Source organism: Thamnophis sirtalis, unplaced genomic scaffold (genome assembly GCF_051295495.1).
Source record: "Thamnophis sirtalis isolate CommonGarterSnake01/CBP01778 unplaced genomic scaffold, rThaSir2_p1.2 scaffold_7, whole genome shotgun sequence".
Classification (NCBI taxonomy): Eukaryota; Metazoa; Chordata; class Lepidosauria; order Squamata; family Natricidae; genus Thamnophis; species Thamnophis sirtalis.
Genome location: NW_028261387.1, coordinates 4,980,536 through 5,001,774, shown reverse-complemented (window position 1 = coordinate 5,001,774; position 21,239 = coordinate 4,980,536). Strand labels below are relative to the sequence as shown.

At 41.4% G+C, this 21,239-nt stretch overlaps 1 protein-coding gene across 1 annotated transcript in view; it reads right to left on the bottom strand.

Annotated features, from left to right (window-relative positions):
• Positions 1–426: 426 nt before the first annotated feature.
• COL11A1 (collagen type XI alpha 1 chain) overlaps positions 427–21,239 on the bottom strand; it is a 283,501-nt gene continuing 262,688 nt past the window's right edge. The window contains exons 64-67 of the mRNA XM_087720747.1: positions 12,413–12,525; positions 9,237–9,305; positions 5,656–5,889; positions 427–1,120 (exon numbers count right to left, since the gene is read on the bottom strand). Of these exons, the coding sequence (XP_087576873.1) occupies positions 974–1,120; positions 5,656–5,889; positions 9,237–9,305; positions 12,413–12,525 (563 nt within the window). The 3' untranslated portion in view covers positions 427–973. The remainder of the gene's footprint in view (positions 1,121–5,655; positions 5,890–9,236; positions 9,306–12,412; positions 12,526–21,239) is intronic.

Sequence of the window (21,239 nt, the reverse complement as noted above, 5' to 3'; positions counted from 1 at the left end):
TTATTTTAGAACATCTTTGTTAAAGATTTATACCCTGTATTGGTTCTGGGAAGTCGGGTGGGTGGGTGGGTGGGTTTGGGAGGAGAGGATGGGGGAGGGGAGGTAAATATTTGTAAAAGCTTTTTCTTTTCAAAAATTTTCAATAAAAAAAAATAACCACCACCAAAACGCAACCTGCTTATGTCTTGAAATGAGGTGTGGCATCCTGTGGGATTATCCCAATGACACCTTGAGATCTTTCTTGGAATTCCTTATTGCAAGATAGTCCAAAGCAAGAAAATAATGCTTGCTCCTCCTTTGTTTCCAGTTCTGTCTGGACCTGAGGTTTTGTCACTGACTTCAAATAACATAACTCTAGAGATCAATATATACAAAGAGGGGTAGGTACATTATAATGTTACTAATCAGAAAAATATGGAGTGGGACTTCATTGGAAATTGCAGCTTTATTTTTCATAATACATACACGGTACTGAAATGTAATTTTGAAATTAGGATAAGGTAACAGCCAGTTGCAAATTCAGGGACTCATGCAAGTTTTGGAAACAGACAATGGACACCACTGTACTGTACACAGAATAATTACAGTTTATTAAACATATCTTCTTAGCACCTCTCATGTTGTAAAAAAAAAAAAAGGAGCACCATTCAATTTTACAGCACCAAAAAAATAAAAAAATAAAATAGAAGGGAACATAGGCACCGGGTGAAGAAGGATAGGACATTCATAAGATGAATTGGCCTGTCGGTGATACAGGATCATTCATCATTCGCCAAATAAATTTAAGTCATGTGATTCTGCTCCAAAAAGGGCAGTGGGTTTTTTTTTTTCCTAAAGAAGACCTACATATTTGGTGAAAACACATCATCTATTCCATTCTTATTTAAAACTTACACATGGCACAAATGAATTGGGATGGTGACACCTAGCACATATTTTTTTTCGTCTTGAAAGTTTGCTCTTTGCTCTAAACTTAACCAAGGAAACAGACAGGACCCACTTCAAAGCCAAACTTCTGATTCTGATCACCAAAGTCATTAATCATCACATCGAAGATAGGCAGTTGATCAATTTTGGGAGTATTGATTTCCATGACAGTCTTTGCATAGCCTTTTCTTGTCTGTAAAACAAAATAACATTCCATTAATACATTGGTTGATGCAGTAAAGATCAGAAAGTTCTTAGATGGACTACGTTTATCTAAAGTGGTGGTTGTGAGGCCAATAAGACTACAGCAACAGTTGAATTTGAAGAAGGAGTTAAGAATGTTAGAAGTCGTAAAAGTCTACTTAATAAGCGGTTGGGCAATTTTTTTGACTTCTTATGCATTTAAACCAAAATGGTGGTTTGCACCTAATAATGGCAGCAAGACTGTTGGTGGTGCAATACTGGAAGAAGGAAGACTTGCCTACAATTCAAGAATGGACATTGAAAGTCACAAACTTAGCCGAGATGACTAAAATATCGGCATATCTTAAAGATCACTCAAATGAGAGATATAAACGAGACTGGAAAAAATGGATTGACTATATACAAAATAAATACGGGACCAAGAAATTCCAGTTAGCCTATGCTTAAGATCAGAAATGATTTAAATTGTTTAAAGTTAGCTCAGCAAGAAGAAGCTAAGGTCAATGTAGAATGTCATTAATTTCTTTATTTCTTTTTTCTCAATAGATTTTAGACTGTGTTTGTTAAAAATCCATACCGTGTACGGGTTCTGGGAAGTCGGGGGGGAGGAAGAGGGGGGTGGGGGGGAAGGAGGGAGGGGCATACAAAAAAAATGTACTTCGATGTTTTAATGATTGACGAATGATGAAATATTTGTGTTTTAAAAGAAATAAAACCTTTGAATTTTTTTAAAAAAATGGTGGTTTGCATCTTGACTGGATTTCCAAAAAGGAGCAACTTAACAAGGTACTTTAGAGAACAATCTGGGTGAATATAATTATCTATATTTATCATCGCTCATTCAGTTGTCAGGGTAGTAATGAGGGTTAGATAAAGTGTCAAAAATCATCATGTAGGGAATAATGTGCTGAAGGCATATGACTTCTAGTCCAAGTGTAAACTAGCTTTTGAGGAACAGGGAAGCAAGGACTTTGCTTCATATCTACCTATTTATGCCAGCAAGAGAAAAGGAAGGGGGGTGGTATTGAATAAAGAAAAAAAAATGCCAAGGATGGTTGGAAGAAAATAAAAGGAAAAGGGGCCATGGCTTGTTTAAATGCAAATTAATTCACAGAATTACAGAATGGCAGAATCATGAGTGGAAAGATCTTGGAGCATTTTTAGCCCAACTCCTACCCAGGGTGGACAAATGACTCTCATGGTTAACTAACTTTTGCTTGAAAAACCTTCAGTGATGGAACATCCATAACTCCAGCAGCCAAAGTCCTCTTTGTTTTGGGTTTGGATTATTCTCTACACAGCTTCTAAAGCTCATTAGCTCTTCTCCTATTCTTATGGACTGAGGAGAATAAACCCATACTCTTATCTCTGTGACATGCCTTCAAATATCTGAATAATGCTAAGGTTCCCTGGTTCCGCTTCTTTAGACCAGTCATACCTCACTATGCTGTGTCTTTAGTATAGTTGATGGGAGGGGGGAATAGTCAGGAGTGAGATTGTAGACTGTATTGTTTTCATTCTTTTCTAGAAGCCAAGGCCATCCTTTGTCTCCGTACTTTGACACCTGACCGGAAGCAGCTGGGTGTGGATGCCAGCGTGGAAGAAGAAGATTGGACCATGTGATGGATTGTGGTTGTGGGGACACGATCATGAACTTTTAACTGGGTGGAATTCTGATGTCATTTCCAGTATTGGGATTAACACAGATGTGCCTAAGATCTCTGCTTTATTAAATTGGAACCAAAAGGATAGTTTTGCCTTGGTCTCTGATTTAATTCTACATGATACTTGGAACGCTGACATTAGCTCTTCTCCTACTCTTATGGAGTGAGGAGAATAAACCCATACTTTTATCTCTGTGACATGCCCTCGAATATCTGAATAATGCTAAGGTTCCCTGGTTCCTCTTCTTTAGACCAGCCATACCTAGTTCTTCATTGGATTTAAGCTCCAAATCCTTCTCCATTTCTGTTGCTCTTCCCTGCACCCTCTACCAGTTTCTCAGCCTTCTTGGGTTGCAGTGACTAGAACTGGGGAGAGTGTTCTAGGTATAATCTGATCAGTGGGCCACAATGTGGGGCTATCATTTTTGATGATCTCAACACTATATCCCTGGTGATCCAGCTCAAGACTATTGATTTAGTAATCCCATGAATGCATTGCCTCTTTTGGTAGCTATAGCACCCTGCTGGTTCCTGCTTTAATTTGTGGTCTGCGGGATTCCCAGATCCTTCTCAGGAGTACTAGTACGTATACCAGGGGCCATCTATTTTGTACTCGTGGGTCAGTGGTGGGATTCAAATAATTTAACAACCGGTCCTCTGCCCTAATGACCAGCTAGGTAAGTGTGGCTTGGTGGTCTTGTGACTGGGTGGGTGTGGCCAACTCAATGTCACTCAGGTCGATGGGCGCTTCACCTTAGTTGTTACAATGGTAATAAGGGTTAACCGGAGAGGCAGATTCTGTAAGCAGGGCAATAAAGATGAGGCTAGAAACCAACACCAGAATGTTTCCTTCCTGCCTTCCTTACAGGATTAGCCCTGAAAAGTGGGGAAAAAGCAAAAGGAGATTTCTTCCAACAACCGGTTCTCCGAACTGCTTAGAAAGTTACCAACCGGTTCTCCCAAATAGGTGCGAACCGGCTGAATCCCACCACTGTCGTGGGTCTACTTTTTCCCTACCTTACATTTCTCACTACATATCCAAATTCAATGTTTCGATGTTAAATAGCAGTTCCAAGACAGAAATGAAACTATGCAATGCAGTAGAGATTGTAATGAGTCAGTATTTGAGAAATGTCTAAGGCATTCTTTAATATCATTCTACAACTACAATATCCAAGTGCCAATTCAAGCAGCAGCTCATTGGAAATGAAGATACATATATATTTTTAAAAATTAGACCCTTTGGCGCAGCTTTTACTTCTATTTTCTGTTCTAGACACATGTCATATTAAAGTGTGCAAAGGGATCTTTCATTTTCAATATTACTGTTATTCATTTTTTTTGCAGTACATGATAAAGTACAAATGTTTTTCCATTTGCTATCTCCAATGTCTAATTTTTCCTCTAGTGACTTCCCTTGTCAATGCATTTATAGAAGCCTGCTGTCTGCTTTGTCTTTTATTTGCTTTACATTATGGATTATATTTCCTCCCCCTCTTCTTCTACGGAGTTATTCTTTAAACAGACTGACACTGCGAAGAACAAGGTGCACAAATGAAAGAATATGTGTTTAGAAAGAAACAGATGTGGGCAAAGGAAGGGAGGGAGAAAAGAAAAGAAAGAGAAAATAAGGTGAGATGTGGAGGAGAGGTAGGGGAAGAAGAAAGAGGTAAGGAGAGGTGAGTGGGAGGGAGAGAAAGAGAAGGAGAGGAGGGAGGAAGAGAGAAAAAGAGAAGGAGAGAGTTGAGTTGAGTTGAGTTGAGTTTATTATATTTCTATGCCGCCCTATTCCCCGGAGGGGACTCAGGGCGGCTCACAACCAAATCAGGGGGGGGGGTACAAATAAGAAAAAGGACACGAACAAAACAATACCACAATTTAAAACACTCAACAACCATACCATTCGAGGGGGGACAAAAAAACTCATTAGCCCCAGGCCTTTCAGAACAGCCAGGTTTTAAGGGCTTTGCGGAAGGCCTGGAGGGTGGTGAGGGTCTGAATCTCCATGGGGAGCTCGTTCCAAAGGGCCGGAGCAGCCACAGAGAAGGCCCTCCTCCGGGTGGTCGCCAGTCGGCATTGGCCAGTAGATGGAATTCGGAGGAGGCCTAATCTGTGGGATCGAATCGGTCTATTGGAGGTAATTGGCAGTAGGGGGTCTCTCAAGTAGGAAGAGAGGGTAGGAAGGAGAAGACAGAGGGTAGGAGTAGGGGAGTAGGGGAGAAGTAAGAGAAGTAAGGGAAGGAAGAAGGGGAAGGAGAGGAGGAAGGAAGGAAATAGAGAAGGAAGGGAGGGAGAAAAGAAAAGAAAGAGAAAATAAGGTGGTGTCATAGCAGGTGTGAAGGATGGTAAACAATACATTCCAAATTATACCTTATAACCTTTTAAATGGAATAATAATAATATAAGAATGGCAAAGAAAAAGAATAACTATGTGAATGTATACCTATAACTGTATGTAAGAGAATAAATGACAGTAAAAATATAAAGCACAATATAGGTACATAATACTTGATCATAAGTAGCTAAGTATAAAGAAAGAAAGAAATGTATATAAAAATGGATAACGAATAAGGAGATTATGAACGCAAGATAGAAATGTATAGAAGGGAAAACACTAACTGCAAAGAAACCGATACGGAACTGCTGTATGATATACGATGGAACTTATTGTTCCTATGTTGTTTTTAAGTTATGTGGGTTTTTTTGTTTGTTAATGTGTTTATGTGTTCTGTTGATGTGCTTATGTGTATTAAAAAAAAAAAAAAGAAACAGATGTGGGCAAGAGAGATATTAAGCTGAGTTCATTTGAATAGGAAGCTCACCTAAAGCTGGCAGAGAAATGTCCAAGGCTCATACTTACTGCGCAACCATCATGAAGCACTTTGATGTAGGGATTGTTGTCATGAGACATCTCTTCATCGTTTGACCCTAAGAACCTCAATGCTTTGTCATAGCTGTCGGAAGAGACGTCATGCCAGGCGATTGACTGATGACAGTTGTAAGTGAAGTTTTGCCGAGCCGAGGCGCTTAGCAGCTTAAGGAATGTCATTTGGACCATGCTAATAGAATTTCCTTCAGCATCCACATAGGAAAGCTAAGGAGGTTAAAAAAAAGAGAGAGAGAGAAGAAGAAGGCAGGTTCGTAAACAGCTATATATAAACTTGCTCTTCGAAGTGCGAAACAAGATAATATGCAACAGCAAAACACATTAACCGGCCTCTTATAAATCAGCTGACATAAGGCTGTTTGTTGTCCCATTATGAATGCAGTTAGGCAATGAATCAATAAAGATATTCCCTTTAAGCAAAGCTCTATGATTATTCACCCAGTCTGGCTGTTATTATCAGAAGCTGAAAACCATATGCGATAACCTTGTCCAGACTGCATTCTCCCAAGGGCACAGCTTTAATTCTTAGTTAAATCCATTGCTTGCTTGAGGCATCTCTGCTTTCCCACATGAAGGAGACCAGTCCCAAGCTTTCCTCTACGCAGGCATATTCGGAGATCTGGATAGCTTATACTTTATAATAATAAAGACGATAATTAGGTTTTCTGTGTATGGAAGAGCCCTACATAATTCATCACTTAATGAACCTAACGAATAAATGTGCACTTACCTATTTCTACACTATAGGATCAGAATCTCCACTCTAAATAAATCTCTAAACTGGGGCAAATCAAGTAGCTACCAGCACTATATACTATATGTGGTTTGAGCTAGAGATTAGTATGCGGTCTAGTTCCAGGTGGTCCTTGACTTATGACTACACTTAGTGATCATCCAAAGTTACAATGGACCTACCTTGGGGCTACCTTGGAATGGGGATTTTACAGTATCCTTCCCCTGCCACGCCCACCAAGCCACGCCCATAGAACCGGTAGTTTTTTTTAAAAATGAATTTCACCACTGGATCAGCCCATTTTAACATATATACTCATTTTAAGTGAGAGATGGGGTGGAATTATTTTTGTGTCATATCTGGGTCACTTTTCTAAATTTTCCAGCCTTACTTTTTGCTCATATAAAAGATAAAAAGTTAGATAGATAGATAGATAGATAGATAGATAGATAGATAGATAGATAGATTGTTTATTTATATGCCGCCCTTTTCCCTGGGGGTACTCAGGGCGGCTCACAATCAAAAGGGAAGGGGGGACAGACTTTTACATATAAGACAGTACATGATTAAAAACGCAACATTCATACCATTCGGGCGGGTAACAATCTTTAGCCCCAGGCCTGACGGGATAGCCAGATTCTAAGGGCTGTGCAGAAGGACTGGAGGGTGGTGAGGGTACGAAGCTCCATGGGGAGATCGTTCCATTGGGTCGGGGCTACCACCGAGAAGGCTCTCCTCCGCGTGGTGACCAGTCGGCATTGGCCAGCGGATGGAACTCGGAGGAGGCCTAAATGATGAGATCTAATGGGTCGTATGGAGGTGATCGGCAGTAGGCGGTCTCTCAAGTTGATAGATTAGGAAAAACTAACTACCCAAAAATGGATATTTATTATCACAAACATCTGTAGAAATTGGATGGGGTGCAGATTAACACTGAAAACAAATGAAACAGGCATGACTGCCTGAAGCTAACCAGCAAATGGTTCCTGCTTTCCAACTCAGGCCAAAGTGTACAGTATCCAAAGGCAACTAAATTATTATGATACATGAAAATCTTAGAAGCATATATCCCCATATGCAAAAAAATATAATAACTAAAAATATATATTTTCCACTCTTTTCTGACATCTAAAGTTTTCTGTTTGAGGCAATGCATTCACTGTAGCCAACAGAAAATCAGATGGACTAGAAACATGAAGCTTTATTTCTAGTATAAATATAGGTCCTTCTCTAAAATTTAGCACATGGAAAAAGATAATATATTTTGGACAATTTAGCTGTCACACAAAATGTTTTTGAAAGGCAGAAAAGAGGAATGCCCAGCGTTTATTCCTCTAATGTAAAATGCAGCCTCTCTCTAAACATGTGATTGTCTAATTTCTCATGGTCCCTCTGAAAGAGGTCATTTCAAAGTACTACATTTTATGTTATCTCTCACAGAAAAGGAAAAAGGAAAGGAAAGAGATATTGAGATCCTACCAGTGATGTGCGGTGAGGTTTATGGCTGGTGTGGCAGTCTTCTCCCCTGACATCCCACTGTCTAAAGCACTTTCTTTCTTTTGCCCAGAGGTTACAGCCCGCCTGAGCTGCCCACCTCTGGACAAAAGAAAGAAAGCGGCTTTTGTCCGCCCCGCTGAGGTGGCACAGTGGTTAGAGTGCAGTACTGCAGGCCACTTCAGCTGACTGTTATCTGCAGTTCAGGGGGTCAAATCTCACCGGCTCAAGGTTGACTCAGCCTTCCATCCTTCCGAGGTGAGTGAAATGAGGACCCAGACTGTGGGGGTGATATGCTGACTCTGTAAACCGCTTAGAGAGGGCTGAAAGCTCTATGAAGTGGTATATAAGTCTAACTGCTATTGCTATTGCTATGTCCGACATAGAGGTGGCTGGCAGGCTGCCCTCCCTGCCTCTCTGACTCCTACCTCCTTCCCTCTCTTCACTCTCAAACAAATTCTCTCTCAAATTGAGAGAGAGTTTGTTTGAGTGAAGAAACAAACACACACGTGCACACATACACACAAATTACTTACAATTACTTACAAATTACATTAATTTTGAATTCCTCCCCCTCCCTCTGACCCACATACCTTTTCCAGCTGTTTCACAATCACAGAGGATTTCAACTCTGCTCTTGCATCATGAAAATGTAAAAACGTAAAAGGAAAAAGGCAAGAGCTGCTGAGGTCAGGCTGGGTTAGCTGCTGCCAGAGTCCCCAATGGATGACTCTGCTTCACTGTTTAAAAAAGCCTCTAAAAAAAGCACCCTCTACAGGAGGAGGCAAGAGAACCAAGTGCCTCATCTACATAAGGAATTTTTCGGCTTTTAACCCTTGCTTAACTCTGCTCGAGTGATCATAAAAAGTTAGACTAGATGAGGCACGTTGTTCTCCTGCCGCCTCCTGTAGAGGGCGCTTTTTTAGAGGCTTTTTTAAACAGTTAAGCACTAAGCAGAATCATCCACTGTGACTCTGGCAGCAACTAGCTCAGCCTTTTTCCTTTTACATTTTTTCTTTTCTTTTCATGATGACAGTGGTGAGACTCTGACTCCCCTGCCTCCCCTGACTGCACGTCACTGGCTCCTACTCATTACTTCCTTTACTTTACTTTCTACATGCTCCCAGTGGGTAACTTCTTTGTTATCTTGATTTGACTAGAATTAAAACTGGACTAGAAAACGTGACTAGAAAATATTTGTCTGACAAATATTTCTAGCCTGATCATCTGTTATCTGCTCTAAGTCCTTGACAAAAGCTACAAATAAGTCGTAACTACTAAATGAAAGAAAGGAAAAAGGAGAGAAAAAAAAGAAGGGGTAATTTACCAGTTTGCCTCTCTTAAATTCACTAAACCAAGTTCCTGGATTTTCCTTTGGCCACGAAGAAATCCTAAACTGTGAGGGAGGAAAGAAATCACGAGCGTTAATTATGTCAGCAAGAAATGAATGAGAATTAGCCGAGTTTTACATAAACATTGCTAAATTAGTCTCTGTTTCAAAAAAATGTGAAAAGTGGGGGGAAAGAAAAGCCTGGGCTTTCTGCCTAGTTCTAATTATATTTAGAGTTGTGCGGAGAAAATTGTATCAAGTTCTCAGATAACATATTAAATAACCAAATACATTAATTGGATTGTTCCAGCAGATCTGTGGGAAAGGGATTCTGCTTGCAGTCTTTGGCACTGGATGAGCCCAGATGGTGTTTTACTCTCTTCAAATACTACATTTTGGTATTCTGTCAGTTGTATCTCCTTGTGAGGCACATGAATAGACCATTAACAATGAGCAGAGATGTAGAGATATTTTTAAAGGCCTTTTTTCAGTGTCTGAAAAAGGAGACTTTCAGACTTTTTGCAAATTCTTAGGACTTCTACATTTGCACCTGGTTTGTGGGTGCTGATAGCTGCTCTGACTTATTTGACAAGATTTATATAGGCAATGCTCACTTAAAGACTGCTTTCTTGGCAACCATTCAAAGTTATTGCAGACCTCCAAAAGTTACTTACGAGACAGTTCTGGAGTTCCAATGACTGGCTTCCACCCCATGGTCACATGACTGCATTTCAGTTGATTGCCAACTGGGTTTCCTTTATGGCTGATTGCAGGGTTCCACAATCAGCCATAAAGGATATAATCAGCTGTTGTGGCCCAGCAGGAGCCGTTGGAGCTGCCACCAGACTCCGACAGCGAGGGGCCCTATGAGTCGGCTCTGGAGGATGTGGAGGACCCTGGACAGGGTTCCGACTCCGAGCAGGGTGCAGAGAGGCTGGTTGGCCACCAGGAGGTGCCTGAGCCTTGGACCAGTGGGCAGGAGACAAGGGAGTGTGATCCTGACACCAGCAGTGAGTTGTTCCTGGACGCCCAGCACCGAAGAGCTAATAGGCGTCAGGAACAGTTGCACAGTTACATGAGGTAATTGCACTCAGCTGGTGGTCATTAGGCTCCTCTCCAGACTATAAAAGGACTACTTGTGCACACGCCCTTTTTGCAGAAGTCAACGCAGGAACTAATGTTGGAGAACAGAGTTGTGAGTCTGGCAGGCTGGATTGCTGCCACGTCTTATCTGTGTTGGATTGCTGCCAAGGACCTGTCTGTCTGTTAATAAATTCCGTAAAGTATCTTTGACTCGGAGTGTGTTGGTGTGGACGAGGGGGATCAGAACAATCAGCCATGTAATATAAATTACATATTATATAATATATAATTTATATTATAAATTATATAATTTATAATATAAATTATAAATATATTTATATTTATAAATTGTAAATATCATGATTCATGATATTTTTTTTCAGGTAATTTTTTTTGCAAAAAACACTCATACAAATACATTTGCATAGTGTTCACTTAATGACCATAGTGCTTGCTTAATCGCTGCTGAAAACAAGTCATAAAATTAGCTCCAATCATGTGGGTACCTTGACTTACAACCATCATTATTTATGAAGGAAATTCTGAGTTCCATTACAGTAATAAGTCAAGGACTATTTGTACCCTGCTCCATGTGTAATGCACTCTGATAAACAGTAACATTTGATTTGATAATAGTCTATTCCAAACACGAGAACCCACGCTAAAAGAAATAAAAGATTTATCTAAGTCTAGTTACTTGTTTTTTTTAAAAAAAATATTATGCCTGGAATGACCTCACTATGATGATCAATAATGCAAATTTGGCACTATACTAACACTAGGTAAATGGATCTGCCCTTCCTAACAAATATGTGTAACAGAACTCAGATCTTTACCTGACATAATTCTTGGTTCAACCAAGCATGGAGGTATATTTCAAATGTTTACATTAAGAAAAATAAGGTTTGAATATATACATTTATCTGGTTGCTTTCTTGAAACGGCAGTTAATCAAGCCAGATAAGAAAGGAACCTGGTAAGAAGGGTATGAAAAGATAAGACAAAGAACTTTACAAAGTATTTTCTTCTGCCAAAAACTTACACCAAGGGCTAACACAAAATTAAAATGTAGCTACAGAAGAAACAACTAATGTTGATTTTGTCACTAGCCTCTGAGATTTATATTCTTGCTTTCATTGTTAAAATTAATTTAATATACTTACGTGTAACTTAAATGTTTTTTTCTACTACAAAATGCGTTGAATACTAATTTATTTATCTATCTATCTATCTATCTATCTATCTATCTATCTATCTATCTATCTATCTATCTATCTATCTATCTATTTATTAGATTTATATACCGCTTCATAGGGCTTTCGGCCCTCTCTAAGCGGTTTACAAATTTTTTAGCAAATTGAGTCAGCAACTTGCCCCCACAATCCGGGTCCTCATTTCACCCACCTCGGAAGGATGGAAGGCTGAGTCGACCTTGAGCCGGTGAGATTTGAACCGCTGAACTGCAGATCACAGTCAGCTGAAGTGGCCTGCAGTACTGCACCCTAACCACTGCGCCACCTTGGCTCTAATTGTACAGTCTTGAAAATTCTTTGGCCCACGTATAAGTGGTCCTCAACGTATGACCATCATTGAGTCTGGAATTATGGTTATTAAGTCTGCTGGTTGTTAAACGGGTCATCCCAATGCCGATCTGATTTTTATTTTTATTTTTTTTGCAGTGGTCATTAAGCAACCATTATGGCCATTAAACAAACTTGTTGTCTGCAAGGGATGGTTTTGTTTTGTTTTTCCTTGCTGGAAAACAGAATGCTAATTTCCAGTTTAAAAAAAGTAATATTGCAGTCACATGACTGTGAGATGTTTGTTGGGACTTAAAAAGTAGTAGCAGAATTGTATCATGGCTATGAAAAAAATGACCCTAGTAACAAGTACAAGCTATTATCCACAAGTCATAGGCATTAGGCAAAAGTTTAGAAAGATTCGGATCTTCCTTTGATTCAATTTTGTACTGGAATTAACTTTTAAAAAAATTCGTTTACCAAAAAGCAAATTGTCTTTGTTTGTTTGTTTTAGCCATTATATTGCTTCAAGCAAGAAATATTTGAAAGAAGTACTGTTTTGATACTTACTCCCTCTGATTTCTTATCTGGATAGATGCAAGTTTCCCCATCAGCTGTGAAGTTACAGTAAACTTTGAAAGAGTCTCCGGTGCACCCCTGGTTAGGATCAATCCAATACTCTCCTATTAAAAAAATACAATAAAAAGCAAACTCATTCATTTGACCGATTCCAAGGCTTAATTGCTGATTAAATGGTTTGTTTTAAGTAATAACCTTTACAATGTGTTATTGTGAAAATTGTCATTTCAGAAATCTTAATGTTTTGCAGAACTATACATTGGTATTAAGAGCCCAGTAGGAACATCAAAATTGAAAAAAACACGGTAACAAGCAGCACTTCATTTTCGACATGCCAGGTTTATAACCAGATGATTAAACCTGATTTTTTCTTTACTTAATCCATATCAATTATATGACAGTGCAATGCAGTGGTGGGATTCAAAAATTGTTCTGTAGGCGTGGCTTTGTGAGCGTGGCAGGGAAAGGATACTGCAAAATCCCCATTCCCTCCCCACCCCACTAACCTGCTTTCCAGCTCCATTCTCTATTCAGGGCAACAAAAGAATATCAGCTGAGAGACAGCGGGGGCGCGGCCAGCCTATTTGCCGGTTCTCCGAACTACTCAAAGTTTCGGCTACCGGTTCTCCAGAACCTGTCAGAACTGGGTGACTACTACCTCTGGTGCACTGGGTGACTACTACCTCTGGTGCAGAAGACCATTGTTATTTCAAGGAGGTCAGTGACATACTTTGATATGTTAGGAAAAGTCTATAAGTTTAGAGTTTATTTTGAGCTAAACTGATTGGTGTTTTTACTCATTTACTGAATGAAGGAGAAGAGGGAGGGGAAATCTTCATGTAGCTTCAAAAAATTTTCTTGCTGTGAAAATCTCAGACTTTTGATTCTGATCCTAGAATCAGATCTTGAAATTGTCCTGATTATAGTAGGACCATGAAGACATGCTGTCAGGTCAGGTTTTGATAAAATTTTGGGGGTGGTTTTTGGTTGAGAGTTTCTACATAAAGCCCATCATTGGATGCTGTGAAAATTGGCTGTCCTTCGGGTATCCCTACTATTGTGATTAAGGAGCTGCTGGCAACTTGTAAAAGATTTGGGTATCCCCTTGCTTGGAATGTATCTTTTTTAATGTTTTGCTTTTAAATCTGTTTTCTTGAGCTAATAATAAAGCTTAAAATTCCTTTATTTACTGGATTGTTCATTGAATCCAAAGGAACCAAATGACCTGGGGCCTGGGCATCTGATCATTTCCCCTTGGCAAAACAGACCGTGTGAAAGAATACCGGGCGCAAGAATAACATATACGAAACAAGAAATGATATCCACATTTAACAATATACTTCAGCTCCCATAATGATTCCTTTCAAAGCAGAGAAAAAAGACAGCGAGTAAATACCTCTGTGCATTTTTCTTTTTTACATGAAAATTTTTGACATGGGGAAATAAATAGTCATATTATTTCTTTAACCAGATCTGGCATCACCACCTCAAAAAATAGCAATAGCAATAGCAATAGCAGTTAGACTTATATACCGCTTCATAGGGCTTTCAGCCCTCTCGAAGCGGTTTACAGAGTCAGCATATCGCCCCCACAGTCTGGGTCCTCACTTTACCCACCTCAGAAGGATGGAAGGCTGAGTCAACCCTGAGCCGGTGAGATTTGAACCGCCGAACTGCAGATAACAGTCAGCTGAACAGTCAGCTAAGAGCCAAGGTGGCGCAGTGGTTAAATGCAGCACTGCAGGCTACTGCTAGATCAGCAGGTCAGCGGTTCAAATCTCACCGGCTCAGGGTTGACTCAGCCTTCCATCCTTCCGAGGTGGGTAAAATGAGGACCCAGATTGTTGGGGGCAATATGCTGACTCTCTGTAAAACCGCTTAGAGAGGCCTGAAAGGCCTATGAAGCGGTATATAAGTCTACTGCTATTGCTATTGCTATTGCTATTGAAGTGGCTGCAGTACAGCACTCTAACCACTGAGCCACCAATGGCTTAGCTGTTTCATTGAATGTCTTGAGACCACTTAGGATGCATGACCGGATTGCGCCACTGCGGCCCCTCCGAGACAGCGGATCCCGGAGACCCCCTTGGTTTACCGAGGAGCTCCGGGAGATGAAGCGCCGGAGGAGATGCCTAGAGCACCGTTGGAGGTCCGATAAGTCCGAATCGAACCGAGCAATGGTAACCACCTGCACCAGGGAATACACCAGGGCACTCAGGGCAGCAAAAAGATCACATATAGCCACCCTGGTCGCATCCGCTGAGTCCCGCCCGGCCGCCCTGTTTAGGGTAACCCGCTCCCTACTGAACAAAAGGGAGGCGGGGGAACCCTTGCAGGGCAGAGCCGAAGAATATGCCCAATTTCTAGCGGACAAAATTGCTCGGTTTCGGTCGGACTTGGACTCCATTCCTGCAGCTCCAGCCGAGGCACTGGGGGACCAAGTAGAACAGCTCTGGGTTGAGTTTCAGGATGTTACCCACGGGGATGTGGAGAAGGCCATGAGAGCTGTAAGTACCTCCACCTGTGCTTTGGATCCGTGTCCCTCATGGCTGGTCAGGGACTGCAGTGAGGTGACACGAGGCTGGATCCAGGCGGTTGTGACCGCCTCCCTTCGGGAGGGGAACTTCCCCGCCGCACTGAAAGCGGCGGTGGTGAGACCCCTCCTGAAGAAACCATCCTTGGATCCGGCTGTCCTTAATAGTTATCGCCCTGTCTCCAACCTTCCCTTTCTGGGAAAGGTTGTCGAGAAGGTGGTGGCCTTTCAGCTCCAACGGTCCTTGGAGGAAGCAAACTACCTAGACCCCTTCCAGTCAGGCTTCAGACCCGGCTACAGCACAGAAACCGCTTTGGTCGCATTGATGGATGATCTCTGGAGAGCCAGAGATGAAGGACACCCCTCCATCCTGGTCCTCCTTGACCTCTCAGCGGCTTTCGATACCGTCGACCATGGTATCCTTCTGCGACGACTGCGGGAGGTGGGAGTGGGAGGCACCGTGTTACGGTGGTTCTCCTCCTACCTCTCGGACAGGTCGCAGTCGGTGTTAGTGGGGGGGCAGAGATCATCCCCTAGGCCCCTAAATTATGGGGTGCCTCAGGGGTCGGTCTTATCCCCCCTACTATTCAACATCTACATGAAACCGCTGGGAGAGATCATCCGCAGGCACGGGATCAGATACCATCAATATGCGGACGATACTCAATTGTATCTGTCCGCCCCGTGCCAACTCAATGAAGCGGTGGATGTGGTGAGCCGGGGTCTTGAGGCCGTTATGGACTGGATGAGGGTTAACAAACTTGTGCTCAACCCGGAAAAGACCGAGTGGCTGTTGTGTTTTCCGCCCAAAGATTTGACTAATATACCATCACTCAGGCTGGGGGGTCAAATTCTATACCCCTCAGAGAGGGTTCGCAACTTGGGAGTCCTCCTGGACCCGCAGCTGTCATTTGACCACCACCTAACGGCTGTGACCAGGGGGGCATTCGCCCAGGTTCGCCTGGTGCGCCAGTTGCGACCCTTCCTGAATCGGGAGGCTCTCACAACAGTCACTCGGGCCCTAGTGATCTCTAGGCTGGAATACTGCAATGTGCTCTACATGGGGCTGCCCTTGAAGAGCATCCGGCGACTTCAGCTAGTGCAGAACGCAGCCGCGCGAGTGATTGCGGGTGCTCCTCGATTCACCCGCATAACACCTATCCTCCGCGAGCTGCGCTGGCTACCTGTCGATCTCCGGATGCGCTTCAAGGTGCTACTAATCACCCATAAAGCCCTTCATGGCAGTGGATCTGGATACTTGAGAGACCGCCTTCTGCCAATTACATCCCTGCGACCAATAAGATCTCATAGGTTAGGACTCCTCCGTATTCCATCGGCCAGCCAGTGTCGGCTGGCAACTACGAGGAGGAGGGCCTTTTCAGCAGTAGCCCCGGCCCTTTGGAACGAGCTCCCTGTAGAGATCCGCACCCTCTCCACCGTCCAAGCCTTCCGCACAGCCTTGAAGAACTGGCTCGCCCGTCAGGCCTGGGGATAAGGATAGTCCCCTCCCGAATGATGAATGTATGTTGTTTACCATTTTAGTATTTGTCTCTATTTTGTTGTCTGTATCCTCCCCCCTCCCTAGTTTATGTGAGCCGCCCTGAGTCCCCTCAGGGAAAAGGGCGGCCTACAAATTCCAATAAACTATATAAACTATATAAACTATATGAGGCTACTCTTTAAAAGTTATCAAAATGTTTTGAGGACATAAATGTGTAAGACCATACCATGAAATAAGAAAGGTTATATAAACTATTTTTATTATTATGCAGTAATGATTACAGATGCAAAGTCTTCATTTTATATAGTAAGTTACCTAACTCTTCAGTTCAGTGGTGGGTTTCAAAAATTGTTCGAGCCTACTCTGTGGGTGTGGCCTCCTTTGTGGGAGTGGCTTGCCACCCATATGACTGGATGGGAGTGGCTTGCCACCCATGTGACCAGATATGAAATTATGAATTAGCAATAGCAATAGCAATAGCAAATTAGTACTTAAGTCGGTCCAAGTTGCTATTCAGAAACTCTGGCATTGAAGCATGCAGGTCTTAAAGCTGTCAAGTTACAAGATCTTTGCACCTCAAACCTTTTAGGAAAAAAAAACTAGGGGTCTTCAAACCTGACAGCTTTAAGACCTGCATGCTTCAATGCCAGGTGGCGGCAGAGCATTGGATCAAAGGGAATGTTCATGAAAACGTTTGGGAGTTGTATCAGGATGCATGCAGGTGGAGGGCTACTCAGTGTAAAGAACAAAGAAGTAACTACAGGAGGTGTTTACGAACAGCTGATGCTGATCAAGATCCCCTCCTGCTGATAAAAGGGACTGCTGATGTCACTCCCTGGTTTCAGAAGTCAACGTTCTTCTTCTGGGTCTTGTTCATGTTCACAAACGAGAGAAGCCAACTTGGATAAGTGGCTTGATAAGAGAAGCCGGGGTTGCAGTGTTTTGTGAGTTATAGGACTTTCTGCCAGAGCTATTATCTTTGTTTATTTGGGCTTGCAGCCAACAAGAGCTTAGACTGATTAAAACATTCTTTTCTACATCTGTGTTGGCTTTCGTTCCTGGACAGACAAGGTGGGGGGTCAGAACAGGAAGGTTTTTATAATTAATTTCCAAACTCTTATTTCAAATCCAACTGGACCTTAAGTCCATTGTAATATTTCAAAAACAATGTTCTAATCGTTTTGCTAAAAAAAAAACACACCTCCTTAAACTTGTATTTAAGATTTCTTTCATTAAGAATTGAAAGGAATTCACTGAGTAAGTTGTTGAAAGATTCCAAGTAGTAAGAAACAGTTAACAGGCAATTTCCAAAAGTGATCCAATTCACCAACTGCAGTTTGAGCTTTCATTCATCTCTCAGAACTCTAAGTCCACTAAAGACTGATGTCTTGAAGTCTCTTCACAAGAAGTAACCACTTGGAGTATTTGTAGGCAATCTCAAGCCCTCTCCTTGGCCAGAAAGGAATTATGAAGAACCACTCCACTTGCTAGCTTTTAAGTCTGCCATGATCATTCGTTCCACTTTCATAGAGCTGTTTTCAGTTTACCAGTTCTTCCCTGGAAGTCCTTAACTAATATGATATTGTTCTGCCAAATCCCACCTGCTTTTTGTCCTGATTTCAAGCCAGCAATGCAAAGCAGTTGCAGAACATGACAGTGATTTACCGAGTATAATGAAGCCCTTTAATAAAAAGCTGCCAATGTTGAAGTGATACTTCACTTATTTCAGCAGAGGCAAATGTATGACTGATAATACACATAGTTTTCCAGGCCTAACCCAAGAGACACTGAGATGGAGGTAGGCTTTCTTTTTTGATCCACCAAAGCAAACAAAAAGATATACATCTGGAAAAGCTTAATATGATACGAAGGCGAGGGCTCACAAGACAGCCAATTTACATAAAGAACATCCCAACGCCAACGAAAGGAAGGAAGAGAAATTTGGCAGGTCATTCAGAAGAGAATCCCTCGCCATGGCAGAATACCAGTTTGCATTGATATTTTGTATAGAACCTAGAGCTCGGAATATATAGCACAGATGCTCTCAAGAAGACAGGGAATATTAATTTGAAAGTCAGTCATTGCAAATGTGAGGCAGCTACAACTTCCAAAAAATTCCTCACCAATGGAGACAACACCATCAACAGAGTTTACTGAGTGATTTTTTTAAAAAAAAACAAAACTTGTTCAGTTTCAAAATTAACTTTACTCAGTGTCAGCCTCCACAAGGCAACTCAGCTGCAAATTCACAAACACCCATATCAAGTAGATTTATGTGACAGTTAAGCTGTCCTGGTAGATTCAAGTGTGTTAAATTCGTCCCCAAATAGAAATTTTCTTGTCTATTTGCCAACTCTATGCAAAGAGCCATTTATATATATATATATATATATATATATATATATATATATATATGTGTGTGTGTGTGTGTGTGTGTGTGTGTGTGTGTGTGTGTGTGTGTGTGTGTGTGTGTGTGTGTGTCTGTCTGTCTGTCTCTATCTATCTCTATATCTCTATATATATCTGTATCTGTATCAGTATCTATCTATCATATCTATATCTATATCTATATCTATATCTATATCTATATCTATATCTATATCTATATCTATATCTATATCTACATCTACATCTACATCTACATCTACATCTACATCTATCTATCTATCTATCTATCTATCTATCTATCTATCTATCTATCTATCTATCTATCTATCTATCTATCTATCTATCTATCTAGTGTCACAACCCCTGGTATGCCCCAATTATGGGAGGAAGCTAACTGCTTCCATTCTCTGTCCATCGGCTCGTCACAAGAGACCATCCAGACAGAAAGCCCAATATTTTACTGTTGCCTTTGTTACATTCTGTGTTGTATTTGTGCTGATAAATAAATAAAGGGAGACTAGTATAGATCTATTTCAAGCTATTTAGATCTCATCAGCTAGCCATACCCTTACTGGGATTCGAACCTGTGCTGTATTACATCTTAGGCAAACGTCTTCACCATTAAGCCACAGGTCCTCCTCCTTATCAGCTGAGTCCAGGGAGGTAGGTAAATATATAAATACTAAAAATATACTAAATATATACCTACCTCCCTGGACTCAGCTGATAAGGAGGAGGACCTGTGGCTTAATGGTTAAGACGTTTGCCTAAGATGTAATACAGCACAGGTTCGAATCCCAGTAAGGGTATGGCTAGCTGATGAGAGCTAAATAGCTTGAAATAGATCTATACTAGTCTCCCTTTATTTATTTATCAGCACAAATACAACACATACACACACACACACACACACACACATACACACACCCAGAAGCTTCTTTTCTAATAAAGATATTTGTGAACAGGCACATATCCCTTTGGGATGAAAATATATGAAATGGCAGATCTGTTAGGTGATGGAGGAGAATGTTAGTCTTGTGCTTCTGCTGGGTGGACTTGAAGTATTGTGTGTTTCAAGGAACAATTAGCAATAGCAATAGCAGTAGACTTATATACCGCTTCATAGGGCTTTCAGCCCTCTCTAAGCGGTTTACAGAGTCAGCATATCGCCCCACAGTCTGGGTCCTCATTTCACCCACCTCGGAAGGATGGAAGGCTGAGTCAACCTTGAGCCGGTGAGATTAGAACCGCTGAACTGCAGATAACAGTCAGCTGAAGTGGCCTGCAGTACTGCACTCTAACCACTGCGCCACCTCGGCTCTGGAGTGTGGATACTTCTCTTTAAAAAAAGAGAAATCCGCAACTGATAATCCTGCAGAAAGAAGCAAGAAACTACAGAGTGGACTTGCAGGTGGAAAAGATTGTGATATTTGGAAAGACCAGACTGAGAAGTTTCACCAAAGTGATGACTTTCCAAAAGACTCAGGAATATTTCCACCCAGCCCCCTCTTTGCTTTATAACTAGGCTAAAAGCCAGCCCAGAAAGGAAATTACTAAGAGCAGTTCTCAAACAGAGCAGCTATTCTCAAGGGTCTGATAAGAAACACCTGTGTGACTAAAGAAGAGAATACGTAAGACAGTTCAGAAACTAAAAAAAGCTTTGTATGGAAATGTATGATGACCACAATGTACAATAGAGATAAGTGGAAATTATTCCCTTGAAAGGTACTGTAACAATAAAAATCACTTTGGTTGGGAGACAAACAGTGTGTCTGAACTATATGGGGAAAGTTTTTTCTCTCTCTTTGCCTACTCAACCGCTTATATGGTTGTAAAGTTCCTGTCTCTTTTCGAATGCTCAACAACAGGGGTGAAATTTAGCAGGTTCTGGTAGCGGAAATTTTGAGTAGTTTGGAGAACTGGCAAATAACACCTCTGGCTGCCCCCAGAGTGAGGTGGGAATGGAGATTTTGCAATATCCTTCCCCTGCCGTATTCTTCCCCTTCTGTGGTTCTTACGCCCCCCAGAACCGGTAGTAAAAAAATTGAATTTTACCACTGCTCAACATAGAGTATCATATGAAGCTGTGTGTTACATTTGTTTAGACTATTATCCATTATTCTCAGTTAATACTCAGTGGGAACTGAAAGAGAACTGAATTAAATCTGCTAAAACTTGTATAATCTATTTTTTTAAATGGCTGAGAGGCTGGAGAAAGCTTACAAGGCTCCTCATTTTGGTTCCAGGGAGGGAGGGAGGGAGGGAGGGAAAGAACAGGGATATTGATATATAATAGCTCACATCCATTTCTGCAGAGTAAATTAAAAGAACTATCTCCAGTTTAGAACCTAATAATAAAGTGCCCAAGATTAACCAGAGAGGCAGTTTCTGTAAGC